Raw genomic sequence first — 14,334 nt, forward strand, 5'->3', positions numbered from 1 at the left:
CAATGGCAAAAAAGAAGGGATCCAAAAGTTCTGGTTCGGGTTTCAGCGATCCAAGATTTGCATCTGCCCGTACTGATGCCAGATTCCAACTCCCCAGTTTGAAGAAGAACAAGGTGAAAGTTGACGATAGATTTAGCAGAGATGAGCTCAAGAAGTTAAATGTCAGCGCTACCGGCAAGAAAGTGAAGATCGACAGATACGGTCGTAAGATAAATGACGACGAAAACCAAACTTTTGATAAGTATTTCGAGGAAGAAAATGATAGTGAAAGCGGCACTGACGCCAGCAGTGAGTCTGAGGAAAGTTCTGATTCGGAGTCTGATTCGGATTCTGAGGAGACCAAGGTGGTCCGTAAGCCTGTGAAGAAGGCTGTCGAACCAGAGGTTTCTGTCCTGGATAGTGACTCTGATACAGCCGTTGAGGAGGGCTTCATAGATAGGGCCAGAGGTGAAGGCTTATCTTCCTCTTCGGATGAGTCCGACTCTGATGAGGAAGTCGAAGAGGAAGACTCCGAGATTGAGCTTGAGGAAGAAAAGCCCGAGGAAGGTGATCCTACTTCCTCCTTTGCTGTGGTCAACATGGATTGGGACAACATTCGCGCTGTTGACTTGATGGCTACCTTCGTGTCTTTCGTTCCAAAAGGGGGATCTATCAAATCCGTTACCATTTACCCATCTGAGTACGGTAAGGAGCAGATGCAAAAGGAAGAAGTTGAAGGTCCACCAAAGGAGCTTTTCGCCAAAAAGAAGAAAAAGAATGATTCAGATTCCGACTCTGATTCGGACGAAGAGCTCGATTTAAAGAATGCGGACGATCTTGAGAAGGCTGCAAGAAAAATCTACGAAGAAGATGATGGAGAGGAGGACTACGACTCGAAGGCTTTGAGAAAGTACCAACTTCAGAGATTGAGATACTACTATGCTGTTGTGCATTGTGATAGCGTTTCCACCGCAAAGAACATCTACGACAATTGTGATGGTTCCGAGTATGAGTCCACAGCCAACACTTTTGATTTACGTTATGTCCCAGAGGACATGGACTTCGATGACCAGGAGGCCAAGGATCAATGTGACAAAATTCCAGCATCTTATAGACCAGACTCGACGTTTGTGACCGACGCCCTCCAGCACTCTAAGGTCAAGTTGACCTGGGATCAAACACCTAAGGAAAGAACCACCCTTTCCTCTCGACTGTTCTCACAAAAAGAGATCGACGACATGGACTTCAAGGCGTACTTGGCATCTGATAGTGAAGGTTCAGAGGCTGAACAAGCCGAGCTGCTCAAAGACAAGTATAAAAATCTTCTAGGTGGCAAGTTCTCTTTCGACAAAGGTAACGAGGAAGAGGAGGATGTTGACATGGAGATCACTTTCAACCCAGGTCTAGACGAGAACAAGGCCGAGGAGCAGCCAGAGGAGCCAAAGGAGGAGTCTACTATCGACGCATACAAGAGAAAAGAGAAAGAGCGCCGTGCTCGTAGAATGGAAAAATTTAAGGAGAAGCAAACGGAAAATGAACCTGAAAAGGAGGAAAAGTCGGGTAAGAAGTCAAAGAAGGACAAGAAGAAAAATAAGAAACCTCAAGAGGTGGATGAGAAGAGTAAAGCAGAGCTTGAGTTGCTCCTTATGGAGGATGATAAGGATCAGGACCAATCCAAGGCCGAGCATTTCGATATGAGAGACATCCTCAAAGCAGAGAAGGATAAAAAGAGCAAGAAGAAGAACAAAAAGAATAAGAAGTACGATACTGAGATGGTTCAGGATGGTTTCAAGGCTGATTTGAACGATGATAGATTTAAAGAAATTTTCGAGAGCCATGACTATGCTATTGATCCTACCAGTTCCGAGTTCAAGAAGACCGACACCATGAAGCGTATTTTGGATGAGCGTTCCAAGAGACTGAGGAGAGAGGATGGCGACGATCGCAAGAGCAAAAAGTCAAAGAAGAACAAACATTCGGAAAAGACATCAGAAGACAATACCCTGGCATTGACTTCCTTGGTTGCCAAGTTGAAGAATAAGCTGCACTGATGACATCCTAGGCATATTAACGAGCGAATGAAAGTTTATTTAATAAATTATACAGATCACATCTTGCTTACTGGGAAGCTAATTTGGCCCTTTGATTGTGGGGTCACCAAGTTGTTGTAGATTGCCTTCACCTCGCTTTCATCGAAACCTAGCTGGGTTCCCATATAGCCCTCGATTCCACCATAATCTTCCTCCAAAGTGTCAAGTGTCCTGAACATGCTGACAGCTATGTTCTCCTCATTCACAGAAGCGCCATTAGTGAAAACACGTTCAACCAGTTTATTTTGGGCAACCTGTCGGCGCATTTGAGTTCCAATGACACTCAAGCCTTGCTCGTGAGCAATAATGTGCTTTTCAACTCCACACAAGCTCAATATCAACATGATAACAACGCCAGTCAAATCTTGCCCGTTTGAACAGGATAAAAGGAATGGTTCAAGCGGGTGATCTTTGATGTAAGTGAATATAGTTCGAAGCAGCGGGATGCCTTCTCTAAGAATCTCTTTATAAATATGCTCGGACTTGTTCTTGCTTTGACTGCTCGAAACAAGCTTTTTGGCTAGTTTCTCAGGCGCAACCAGCTCCAAGTCAAAAATAGGAGATTTTACAACATTGATACCAGCATGGGTCAAGTAGCCAGGGTCCAAATCACCAGCAGCTTCTTGGGGAGATCTTAAATCGAAGACGGTTTTCACGCCCATCTTTTGAAGGGCGTCAGCTCCTCCGTCAGTTATAGAGTTGATTCCAGAGGAGCGGTAGATGTAGTTGGACCTCACAGAAATAGACAGACCAACCCTCAGACTCTTGGAGAAGGTGGGCCTGATCAATCGCCAGCCACCAATGTCTCTAAAATTGTATAAGCCATCTGCTGATTTCCAGCGTGGGACAGATTGAATTGAAGCGTTGGCATACAAGAAGCGGAGCAGTTCATTTTCTGGCTTGAGCCAGTGCAAAATGGCAGCCGCTGCATGGTGCCTATAATTGACAAGCTTGTTTGATGCAACCGGCCAGCCTTGAGGATTGTAGTCCTCTTGGTCCTCCTCGCTATCTATATGGTGAATACCCATGAACATGTGGTCTGCATTTTCAATAAGTTCGAGATGATGGGAGTATCGGCATCTGCTTAGGAGGTTTGAGAACTGAGCGCCATCGTTAGCAGAGACAACCTCGTCTTCCATTCCGTAGACACTCAATACGGACCAATTTGCGGGAAGATCTTTGACACAAGTCAAGTCTGTATCGATAAGGCTGTTCAACTCATGACGAGGCACCTCTACGAGTTGAACCTTGCCATGACGAAGACATCTCATTTCCAAGGACTCAAAGTCGTCATCGATGACGCCCTCCTTCTCAAACATGGTGAGGGAATTGTATCTAGTTGAGCAGCTCACCAAGTTTGGCACATTGAAAGCTTTTCTTTCTGGATCTCCATTCTTGAGCAAGGCTTCCTGCTGCAAGGCCCACAAGTACATCACCACAGCACCTCGAGAGTGTGCTACTATAGCCAGAGGCACAAACGACACACCTAGCGGATTAAGCGACGCATTTGTGATAAATTCCATGCATCGAGTAATATCCTCAAGGTCCGACTCGACAACACGTCCCAACTTGGGATCAGCACAATCGTCCAGTGCTCCACAACCACGGAAGTCTATTCTCAACGAGTACATGCCCCGATAAGCTGCCAACTTGTGAGCCAATATTTTTTGATAGCAGTAATCACGATGGCCCATTTGGCCATGCAAAATAAGCACCATTCGTTTGGTCGGAGTAGCCCATCGTGGATCGTCGGAGTCCACACCATGCGGCACGGCTATAGTGGCCGAGATACCGCCAGGAACCGATACCTCAATTTCTCTAGGAGGCGGCACGTCTTTAGCATCGACAGGCTCGTAGCCAAGCTGAGGCGCCATTTTTTTACTGAAGCTACGAAAAAGCAGCGATATTGCTGAATAAATACAATGTCAATCGCACATGATATTCCACTGCTAATGTGTGGAGTAGCACGTACAGGCGCTGAGGGAGGGGACAATAGTGAGGCATCCGAGGCCCTCATACGGAGACAAGAGTCTATATAGTGATGACAGCGCAGGACGGCTGGTATCGGCATTTTTAAAGCCGTTGCCGTTGCTATTGTTTTGCAGCCGGATGGGCTGGGCGAGGGGGGCAATCGTGTGAATTTACGATAGTGAGTTAAGATATGGAGGAGGAAGGGTGGGTTTTATAGTTGAGGGAGTCTGACGCTTCGGAGCGGAGGTAGCACGTTAAAGTCCGAGCGAGGAGAGGCAGGTTCAGATCTAGAAGGTGAAATGGGCTATGCACCGATCGTGATATTGGATGCGATGAATGGAGTAGGAGGAGCATTTTTACTGCACTTCGTGGGGTTCAAAGGAGTTTATTTTTGGCTGCAAACGGAGATTGAATGTCGAGTTTAGACTAATTTATGCTTCAATGGTTTGAACTTTGTGATGAGCTACCTCCAGTGCGTTGCTGAAACAAAATACATAGCACCAATGTTCCGTTGAATTGTATACTTGAAGAGATTACGAAGAAGTCATTTATAGCCACCTTTCCACATGTGGCGATTATGCTCTCATACAAATGTTTCAGGCTCTTGAAACCATCCCAACTGATCATTTTGGGCTCGAATTAAAGACTTTCTAAGTATTAGTATGTTACTGCTAGACTTCACGTTATGCTGTATGGACTTAGAAGCGAGCACGGTTCACTTACTTACCACACAACCCACGCAAACGGTAAAGTAAACCCGACAATGCTTCCATCGTCTAGATATCAAGCTACTACTTCAGTACACTGAAATGGCTTTTTATCTCCCACTTGCCCTGATTCGGGAGGCACAGTGCGACCATTCGGTCTTCTTAGATGTGGAGATCTCAGTTAGATACAAAAATGTCAGTAATTTAGCATAACACACATCATCTAATCCATTCAAAGTAGAAGGAACATCCAATCATCTCAATCTTTTCCAAGTAGCCTTATCAAAAGTCCGTCGACGGCTGCAAAAGTTGTGTCCTGCGCAAAACTACACAGACGCGGTGAGGCCAGGTTTTATATTTTTTTCCACCTAAGAACAAGTCACCACACAAGATCAAGATGAACGTGGTATTCACAGCTTTGGTGTTCTTGTTGGCACAAGCCAGCGCATTGCATTTTTACCTCCCCACAGGAAACACCAGATGTTTCTACGAGGATTTGCCTGCCCACGCCCTCGTGGTGGCCAAGCTCGAGGCCCTTGAGTACGCCGAAAACGCCAACGAATACTTCAAAACGAATAACTTGAAGGTGCAGATCACTGTGGATGAGACCTTCGACAACGACCACAGAGTTGTGGACTCGAATTCTAACCCTAGCGGTGATTTCACTTTCACTTCCCTTGAAGCCGGAGAACACAGATTCTGTTTGACCCCAGTGTACCAGGACGGCAGCAAGAACAAGTGGCACCGTATCTTCTTTGACCTTGCCATTGGTGCCGCCGAGGACTACGCCGACTCCAAATCTCTGAGAAGAGTGGATGCCTTGACCTTGCAGATCAAGCAGTTGAACGAGAAGTTAAAGGAGATTAACTACGAGCAAGAGCTGATCAGAGAGAGAGAGGCAATCTTCAGAAACCAGTCTGAGAGCACCAACTCGAGAGTTGTCTGGTGGAGCATAATCCAGTTGGCTGTGTTGGTGGGAACCTGTGCCTACCAATTGCGTCACTTGAAGAGTTTCTTCGTTAAGCAAAAGATCGTGTAAGGAGGCCTTGCACAGTCAATAGACATAATTCGGAACATAGCGTAGGCGTGTTGTACTTAGATGGCATCGCGCACTCATAAATCATCATGTCAGACCTACAACTTCGTATCAAACAGCTCGAGGAGGAAAACAGGCGGCTTGTGGGCGAGCTACAAAGAGAGAAGCAGCGAAATATAGAGTATGAACCTTCAAACGATCCCGACTTCTCCTTAGAAGAATTCAGACGCTATGGACGTCAGATGATAGTGCCTGAGTTTGGATCTCTACCTGCTCAGCGAAAGCTAAAGAATGCCAAAGTACTTGTTGTTGGCGCAGGTGGGCTAGGATGCCCTACGCTACTTTACTTGACTGCTGCTGGTGTTGGCAAGATAGGTATAGTTGATAATGATACTGTGGATGTCAGTAACTTGCACAGACAGGTCCTACACACTTCAGATAAGGTGGGTATGCTAAAATGTGATTCTGCTAAAGAGTATTTGAACCGACTCAATCCTCATGTTGATATTATGACCCATCCAATCAGACTAGATAATAGCAATGCATTCAACATTTTTGGTGAATACGATCTCATTGTGGATTGCACCGATGCCCCAGCCATCAGGTACTTGATCAACGATGTGGCTGTTCTAAGCGGCAAGACAATCGTCAGTGGCTCAGGAGTGAAGACCGATGGTCAGTTTACGATTTTAAATTTCAATAATACTGGGCCCTGCTACCGGTGTTTTTACCCCCAACCTCCCAAACCGGAGTCTGTCTCTACGTGTGGTGATGCAGGTGTTTTTGGACCAGCCATTGGGTTGACCGGTATCTCATTGGCTACAGAGACTCTAAAGGTACTAACAGGTCATTATGACGAAACATTTAAGCCTTTTCTTGCAATGTACACGGCGTATCCCCTGCTGGTCCTTCGACAGTTCAAGATGCGAGGCAGACAGGCTGCTTGCAAAGTTTGTGGAACGCAACCGACAATCACTAAACAGTCAATTGAGTCAGGAGAAATAAACTACGACCAATTCTGTGGATCCGTCAATTCTAACGTGTTGACTCCAGAGCAACGGATCGACGCTAAGGAAGCAGAGAACTACTTGAAAGCTGATGATCGTTCGGTACTTCTAGATGTCAGACCGTTCGAGCAGTATCAAATTGCAAACATCAGCCGCTCGATTAATATCGATTGGGCTCTGCGCTTATCCAGGCTAGAGTCAGATGAATCTATTTTCCCGGAAACGTTCGACAAGAAAAATGACCAGGTGTATGTGATTTGCCGTTATGGAAATGATTCACAACTTGCCACCAAGAAGCTTACAGAAGATTTTGGCGTTGCTCATGTTCGTGACATAAAAGGAGGAATTAATAGATGGAGTGAAACCGTTGATCAGAGGCTCCCTAAATACTAATTCAACAGAGGGTCTAAGCGTTCCAAAACTAATAGCCCTGAATACGTACCCATAGCGTAGGTCGAACTGCCATCAAAACCTTCGTTCCAAGCACAGGCAGATACACCCACCTCGTGTGGAGTAAATGAGTAGGCTACCTCAGCTTTATCTGCTGACGAGGGTTCGTAGTCTCCCACGAGTCTCAACGTCTTCCTGTCATCCTCAAGGAAGAGCGACCAGATCTTGAGAGGCACCACAAGCTTGTTGTGGGCCTTGGGAACACCAAAGATCTTCCTTCCAATGTTGATCACGTAAAAGTCTCCAGCGGCATTACCCACCAAGGCAAAAGGGTGATTGAGATATTCACTGATGTGAAAGCTAGAAATAAGCTCTGTCCGTAGGAGTAAACTGTGTTTCTGATGGGGATGTCTGACGAAGGTATAGCCTATACTTTCAGCGCTATCAGGGTATACAAAGATGCGGTACCCTCTGTGGTATCGAGGCGGTAGAAACAGGATTGTGTATGCTGTCTCCAACCTACTTTGACGTAGGTTTTCATATAGAATGGCGAATGACCTCGTGGTAGTTGTATTGACGAGGAGAACGTGTCCGTTTAGGACAGGAGCAACAGTGACGGTGCTTATTGCTGAGTCGGTAACATATTCCACAAATGAGGGCTCCTCAGGGTGCTCATCGATGCCAGGCAAGACAAACTCGGCAATTGCACCATCGAGCGTTCCCACGATAATCTTTGTCTCATCAAAAATGTCGTAGGCTGTTATTGGAAGCTGCGCTGAACCAGCCTCGTCGCTCATAGAAATTGTCCACGAGGCACCAGACACATCAAGGTATTGAGTACCCAGCGCAGGGATGTCGACCCTAAAGAAGTGTACCTTTCCATCGGAGAAGAGACCAGAGAGAACACCGGATGTCTCTTCCTTAACTTTAAAAGGTAGCCAATTAAGGTTCGAGGTGGCTCCAAATGAAGATGTAATGAGAACTTTTCGGAGAGACAACAGCGTTGTCTCCGGGTCATACTTATAGAATTGAATGCAAGACTTCACATCCTCAACATTGATAGGGTTGTTGAAGATCAGCAAGGACGGACTTGTGATCGCCTTGGATAATCCCTCCTTATGATAGGTGACGGCTACTGCCAAGAGGGAACCGTACGGTAGCCATTTCATAGCCGTTATTATGCCACCCACATTCAATATTCTAGCGTTTCTATTAAACATCTCTTGTAGAGCCAAGCTATCACCATGGTTAAGAGTTTGCTTGCTCTCACCCTTTGAACTAACGAAATTGAGGTCGATTCCATTCAGAGTTCCAAATTGAGCCTCAAAGGCGCCTTTCAGAATCTCCGACGCTTCGTTTTTGGGAAATTGAAGCTCATTGTAAGCCACCTCAGGGATCTGTCTGATTTGATGCTGTCCAAAGCTGACTGCTTGCTGGAACGGTAGCTCATTGAGGTAGAAGAGCTTATCACCCCAGAGTTCCTTCTGGGCTAGGAGGTACTCGAAAAGACCTTCTTCGAATCCAAAATTGTGATGAAAACGCCCCACAAAGCTCAAATCTCTCGTTCGAGGGAGATTGGCATTGACTATGAGCTTGTCACCCTCAGTGGTCATTTCTTGGAGGTGTGGTTCTCTGCGCTTTGTTTGTATTATGATTTCGCGTAGTTGAAGGATGCCAGGATCACGAATTGGATTGAAGCTCTTGAAGACGTCACAAACTCAAGACTACTGTGAAGACAATTGAAAGCAAAAAGTTTCTAACAAAATTGATTTTCGGAAAACCAGCTTCCTATTCCTCGTAGCACTGTTAAGTAGTGGGTATCTGGGGTAAGTGCGAAAGCTTCCCAATACAACTCCACAAAGTCGTCAAAGATGGTCAAGCTTGAGCCATCGGAAAAGACAAAGAAGAGAAACAAGAAGTTGTTTGACGACGATGACTTCTTCGTGATCAAGAAGAAGAAATCAAAAAGCTCAGTGCCCGAGGTAAAAGCAGAAGTCAAATCAAATCCAGTGACTGAAACCACAGCAGAAGTGACACAAGACGACAAGGCAAAGACAGAACCCAATCACCTACCACTGCCGCCGAAAACCAGTACAGTTGATACCCAGCCCGAGCTGCTATCCTCCGAGGACTTGGTGGAGTCTTTTCATACCGCTCATACTACATCCGATGCTGATGAGATATTCGAGATACGTCAAACGGATACGCAACTGGAACCTGTGGAAGTTATATCAGACGAGTCAGATGGAGAATTTGATGAGCTTATCAAAGCACATACTAGCCAAAAACAGAGCGATCACGAGGCCGACAGATGTTACGACATCTCGGTTACATCGAAGCTAGGGCCGGAAGAAAAGCATACAATTACATCCAGAGGCAATAAGACATTCATGGAAATCTTGGATGACATTCGAATCCAAGCAACACGCAACTTCGTCCCATTTAGGCTCAAGGGAGGCTGTCTAATATGGATCAAAGGAAAGCTGGAGTTGAAGCCATTCTTTAGGCCTAGCACGCTACGAATTCCGCCAAGCACAGACCCAGCGACAAACACACTTATCGATTGTTTGTACATACCAGAAGTCTGTCGCCAAAACTTCGAGGAAATTTACCCTGAATTTAGTGGAACTCCAAATGTCAACGATCCAGAGGAAGATTTGGCTATAGTTGATGTCAAGGAAGAAAAAGTTGAAGAGGAGGAAGTTGAGAAGAAGGACGAATATTTCATCATCGGCCTCAAAGGAAAGGACAATAAGCGCATAGAGGCCGAGGTAGGTCCTCAGACCAAGATAAAGGCCTTGCTTGAGCACTACCTCAAGTCGAAGGAGATCGATGCAAGTCTGGTTTCAAAAGCCAGACTAGTATTTGACGATGAGGATTTGGATCTAGAAGGTGTCGTGGGCGATACTGAGCTAGAAGAGGATTTTGAAGTGCAGGTGTATATTAATTGAATTTAATTAGGGTTATTTGGATCAGAATAAGGCGGAGAAGAATCCACCAAAGTAGCCGACCATGTAGCTTGTGAACCACGTCAAGGTAGTGGCACCGAAGGGAAAGTAGCTTATGATGTAGTATGCAATTGCAATGACCTCCACAATACTGGCAATGAGGGTCAATATGGTACTCTGAAGAATGAGAGCACAGTACATGGTGAGGAAGACAGAACCGAAAAAAATGCCGGAGAATACAAACCTATCTCGGCTTGTGAGGTGTCTAATGTATGAGTAAGGGCCTTGCAAAATGCCAAAGGAAATGACGAATAAAAAGGATCCCATAGTCCAAAGCAAAGCAAACTTTCTTGGATTGAGCGCAAGCACGGGGAAAATGAAGAAACTGAAGACGAAGCAGAAGATGGAAGCAGCTAAGCAGCATCCAAAGCCAACGATCTTCTCAAACCTGCTCAATTTAAACCATGAAGGTTCCTGTTGTGGAGTAGGCACTGCTGGGTTGTTGTATGTGGGGAGGGACTCATATAGGTCGTTTGCGCTTGACCTGACGTAGTCTGTCCAGGAGGACAATTGAGGCCCCCTGGTACTATTTCTTGACGTCCAGTTGCCAAACTGGGCACGAAAATCGGCCTCTGGCTGGGACATATGTTAAAGATAAGGAGTAGATATTATCGCTGTTGATAATGCGTATGGAGTGTATGGGTGGGTGTCGAAAGGATGACTATCGGGCGAAGAGTGGCAATTGCCACACTTTCATAAAATGTGAATGGAGACAAATATAAGGAAAAGGAAGTATTATGACTGTTGTTGGGCAGTTGAGCAAAGGATCTTTGTCTTGATGCTGTAAACGTCGGATGGTTATGGGCTACTAAATGATGGCTGCGAAACTCCAACAAGCTTTGACAGTTATTGTCATGCATCAACTTGGTCGAGTTAAATTTCCATTCCGATACCACTACTTGAGTTTGGCAGAATAACAGGCAGCCAATATGCATCCAAAAAGAAATCACGACCTTCAACCAAATTCACGCCTCGTGAACAGTCCCTACATTACCCACTCCATAATCACCCACTCAAGTCTCGCCGTATATTTGATTTGCTGTCTTACGACGACTCCGTCTCCCCTATGCTACTTACAACTTCTCCTCAGCGGCCAAAGCTTCCTTCAAAGTCTCGTGGAGCTTGCCCAATTTGTCAAAGTCGGTCTCCTGGGCTGGCCAGCCGACACCCAAGCCAGACTCGGTGTCTTTCTTTGGAATCAAGTGGAAATGAACATGGTCAACCACCTGATGAGCAATTCTGCCGTTGTTCTGCAACACATTGTAGCCACTGCCCTCAGGAGTGTTGTTCTGATCGAGCTTCAACACCTTGGTCAATCTCTTCACCACTGGCAAAATGTCAGCAAGGTACTCATCTGGGAGGTTGTGCAATTTGGCACCGTGGTACTTTGGAATCACGAGACAGTGGGCCTCAGCTGTGGGTTGGATGTCCAAGAAGGAGTAGGAGAGTTTAGTCTCGATAAGCTTGAACGAAGGAATCTCGCCCTTGATGATCTTGCAGAAGATGCACGAGGCGTTAGATGCAGCAGACATTCTTTGGATCGATCGAATTGACACTGTGGTGGTTATGAAAGACGTATAAAAGGGGCCCTTTCCGCACTTTAAAGGGCCCTCCTCTCTTTATATATACACGCCGAGTGGGGCTCCGTAATATTGGCCCCTCTAGACTATGCACAATCTGGTGATATTCGGATCGAGGCCAGAGGCAATGAAGAGTGGACAATGTGAATTTGGATTTCTCAATCAGCAGATTTGACAAAACTCGATGAATGTTCTTCAATTGAAGAAGTGAGTTAATTTGGGGGTAGAGATGAGTAGACGGTGGGTCCATTGGCATTTTCTAACTCCAATCTGATGCTCCGAAATGGCCCATAGTATGGCGTCACCATACATGTAATAGTAGCTGCTAGATTGGTCCACCGATCGCTTGATAGTGACTATCATGAAGGTAAATTCATTCTTGATGTCGAGGTACACCAAGAAACTTCTAAAGATTGAGACCATCAATCGAATTGGGTTTTCAATTGTCTTCTACTTTCTAGATTTTGTGCAAGGATCTAGCATTGCAAGTGGGGAAGAACTCCGGAGACCCCACAGAATGCTAAGAAAGTCTAATTAAGTCTCAATTAGCGAGAAAAACAAAAAATATCAGGTTTGTACTGAAATGGGGTTTGAATATGATTGTGATCCCAGATTCAATTCAAGGATTTTTTCTGTCGTAACTCACCTCTCTCCCCGGTTTGACACCTTAAGCCTCACACAGGTCGCACACTTATACATCTTTATCAACAGCGAGAGTATAAAAGGCACCACGATTCCTCCAAGCATTCAATGGATTACCTACAGCCCGTACTTCGGTTTTTCTCGCTTGAGGCCCTTGATACAAGGCTATACCCACCCGCAGATGCTGCAAAGAGGCAGAAGGTCGTCTCCCGTGCTACCACTTCAAAATGGCATACGCTTGAATTCAGGATATACGCCGTGATTTTTGTCTTGGCCGTGCCTCTCATGTGGAAGACAGCTATGGACGCTTCCAATGAGTATAATCCAAATTACCCAAGGTACGAGCCGCTATTAAGTCAGGGTTGGATGTTCGGGAGAAAAGTCGATAACTCAGATACGCAATACCGTTTCTTCAGAAACAATTTCTGGCTCCTAACGTCCTTAGTGGCTGGACACGTTCTGTTAAGAAAAGCAACGTCTTTGCTTAGCTTCCTGGTGAAGAGAAGTTGGTTCGATATCAGTTTTGGGATCGTCTACTTGTTCGCCCTTCATGGAGTCAATGTGTTGAAGATCTTCTTTCACCTTATCGTCATGTACTCGCTTGCCAAACGAATTGAAGACCCTAAATTAGCTAAGACGCTTCTTTGGGTTTACGGGATTGCCACACTCTTCATCAATGACAAGTTTTGGAATGCGAAATTCCATATTGGTATTCTCGACAATGGCTTCAAGGGTATCATCACACGCTGGGACGTGTTCTACAATTTCACCCTTCTTCGAATGCTCTCCTTTGGTTTGGATTTTCTTGAAAAGAAGGACCTGAGCACGTTGGAATTGAAGCCTGTTGTCGAGAACTTGGATGATAGAGAGCGTTTGACCGCCCCGTTGCCTAAACTGGATTACAACTTCTTCAACTACTTTTCATACATCTCCTACGCTCCATTATTTATCGGCGGACCAATTGTGACCTTCAATGATTACTTATATCAGACGCAATATTACAGATCCAAGTCCACCTTAGACACAAAAAGGATCATCATCTATGGCTTGCGTCTACTTTTTTGCATTTTGGTGATGGAGTTTATTCTACACCACATGTACGTCGTTGCGGTTTCTAAGACTAAAGCATGGGACGGTGATACTCCTTTCCAATTGTCGATGTTGGGAATGTTCAATCTTAATGTAATCTGGCTCAAACTATTGATTCCATGGAGACTCTTCCGGTTTTGGGCTTTGCTTGACGGTGTTGACCCACCAGAGAATATGATCAGATGCATGGACAACAACTACCTGGCTTTGGCATTCTGGAGAGCATGGCATCGCTCTTACAACAAGTGGGTTATCCGCTACATTTACGTTCCCCTTGGTGGCGGTGGAAGAAGAGGAGAAACTGGAGGCTCAAACGGCATTAGATCGAGAGTGGTGAACACGCTTGTTGTCTTTAGTTTTGTCGCTGTGTGGCACGACATTGAACTCAAGCTTCTTCTCTGGGGCTGGCTCGTCGTGGTATTCCTCCTTCCAGAAATCGCAGCGACGATCTACTTCAAAAAGTATTCGGACAGACCATGGTTCAGATACTTGTGTGGCGTGGGAGCTTCCATAAACATTTGGCTCATGATGATCGCCAATTTGTTTGGCTTCTGTCTCGGTCAGGATGGTACCGTGGCTCTTATAAAAGAGATGTTCAGCACGCCTGCTGGATTGAGATTTTTCATCCTAGCCCTGGCCACGCTTTTCGTGGGTGTCCAAGTCATGTTTGAAATGAGGGAAGCAGAGAAAAGAAGAGGCATCGACGTGAAATGCTAACTCATAGATTTGCATCGTATAAGGTATCATAATGCATTAAGAACCCAAAGTAGTTTTATGTGAGGTTTCGGTAGTCGCCATAATGTTGCTAACCCGCATTCAAGAATTTCAGGATTCG

The 14,334-nt window shown here is 45.5% G+C and overlaps 9 protein-coding genes across 9 annotated transcripts; 5 read left to right on the forward strand and 4 right to left on the reverse strand.

The window, feature by feature from the left end:
• Window positions 1–2: 2 nt before the first annotated feature.
• On the forward strand, window positions 3–2,030 carry C7M61_001563 (pre-rRNA-processing protein ESF1; the record flags this gene model as incomplete). Its single annotated transcript, XM_024856968.1, has 1 exon — window positions 3–2,030. One exon carries the CDS (start codon window positions 3–5, stop codon window positions 2,028–2,030), a length of 2,028 nt encoding a protein of 675 aa, XP_024714848.1.
• A 56-nt stretch (window positions 2,031–2,086) lies between these two features.
• On the reverse strand, window positions 2,087–3,943 carry C7M61_001564 (uncharacterized protein; the record flags this gene model as incomplete). Its single annotated transcript, XM_024856969.1, has 1 exon — window positions 2,087–3,943. One exon carries the CDS (start codon window positions 3,941–3,943, stop codon window positions 2,087–2,089), a length of 1,857 nt encoding a protein of 618 aa, XP_024714849.1.
• A 1,201-nt stretch (window positions 3,944–5,144) lies between these two features.
• ERP5 (Erp5p) lies at window positions 5,145–5,786 on the forward strand (the record flags this gene model as incomplete). The annotated part of the gene is made up of 1 exon (XM_024856970.1): window positions 5,145–5,786. The coding sequence occupies one exon, from the start codon at window positions 5,145–5,147 to the stop codon at window positions 5,784–5,786; it is 642 nt and encodes a 213-aa protein (XP_024714850.1).
• Window positions 5,787–5,872: 86 nt separating this feature from the next.
• Window positions 5,873–7,183, forward strand: UBA4 (Uba4p; the record flags this gene model as incomplete). The annotated part of the gene is made up of 1 exon (XM_024856971.1): window positions 5,873–7,183. One exon carries the CDS (start codon window positions 5,873–5,875, stop codon window positions 7,181–7,183), a length of 1,311 nt encoding a protein of 436 aa, XP_024714851.1.
• A 133-nt stretch (window positions 7,184–7,316) lies between these two features.
• C7M61_001567 (transcription factor TFIIIC subunit) lies at window positions 7,317–8,793 on the reverse strand (the record flags this gene model as incomplete). The annotated part of the gene is made up of 2 exons (XM_024856972.1): window positions 7,317–7,334; window positions 7,360–8,793. 2 exons carry the CDS (start codon window positions 8,791–8,793, stop codon window positions 7,317–7,319), a joined length of 1,452 nt encoding a protein of 483 aa, XP_024714852.1.
• Window positions 8,794–9,051: 258 nt separating this feature from the next.
• Window positions 9,052–10,131, forward strand: C7M61_001568 (uncharacterized protein; the record flags this gene model as incomplete). The annotated part of the gene is made up of 1 exon (XM_024856973.1): window positions 9,052–10,131. One exon carries the CDS (start codon window positions 9,052–9,054, stop codon window positions 10,129–10,131), a length of 1,080 nt encoding a protein of 359 aa, XP_024714853.1.
• Window positions 10,132–10,152: 21 nt separating this feature from the next.
• Window positions 10,153–10,773, reverse strand: SFT2 (Sft2p; the record flags this gene model as incomplete). Its single annotated transcript, XM_024856974.1, has 1 exon — window positions 10,153–10,773. One exon carries the CDS (start codon window positions 10,771–10,773, stop codon window positions 10,153–10,155), a length of 621 nt encoding a protein of 206 aa, XP_024714854.1.
• Window positions 10,774–11,261: 488 nt separating this feature from the next.
• On the reverse strand, window positions 11,262–11,720 carry HNT1 (adenosine 5'-monophosphoramidase; the record flags this gene model as incomplete). The annotated part of the gene is made up of 1 exon (XM_024856975.1): window positions 11,262–11,720. One exon carries the CDS (start codon window positions 11,718–11,720, stop codon window positions 11,262–11,264), a length of 459 nt encoding a protein of 152 aa, XP_024714855.1.
• A 798-nt stretch (window positions 11,721–12,518) lies between these two features.
• Window positions 12,519–14,216, forward strand: GUP1 (O-acyltransferase; the record flags this gene model as incomplete). Its single annotated transcript, XM_024856976.1, has 1 exon — window positions 12,519–14,216. One exon carries the CDS (start codon window positions 12,519–12,521, stop codon window positions 14,214–14,216), a length of 1,698 nt encoding a protein of 565 aa, XP_024714856.1.
• Window positions 14,217–14,334: the final 118 nt, after the last annotated feature.

The sequence above is a fragment of the Candidozyma pseudohaemuli genome (assembly GCF_003013735.1).
Source record: "Candidozyma pseudohaemuli strain B12108 chromosome Unknown scaffold00002, whole genome shotgun sequence".
NCBI classification, from domain to species: domain Eukaryota; kingdom Fungi; phylum Ascomycota; class Pichiomycetes; order Serinales; family Metschnikowiaceae; genus Candidozyma; species Candidozyma pseudohaemuli.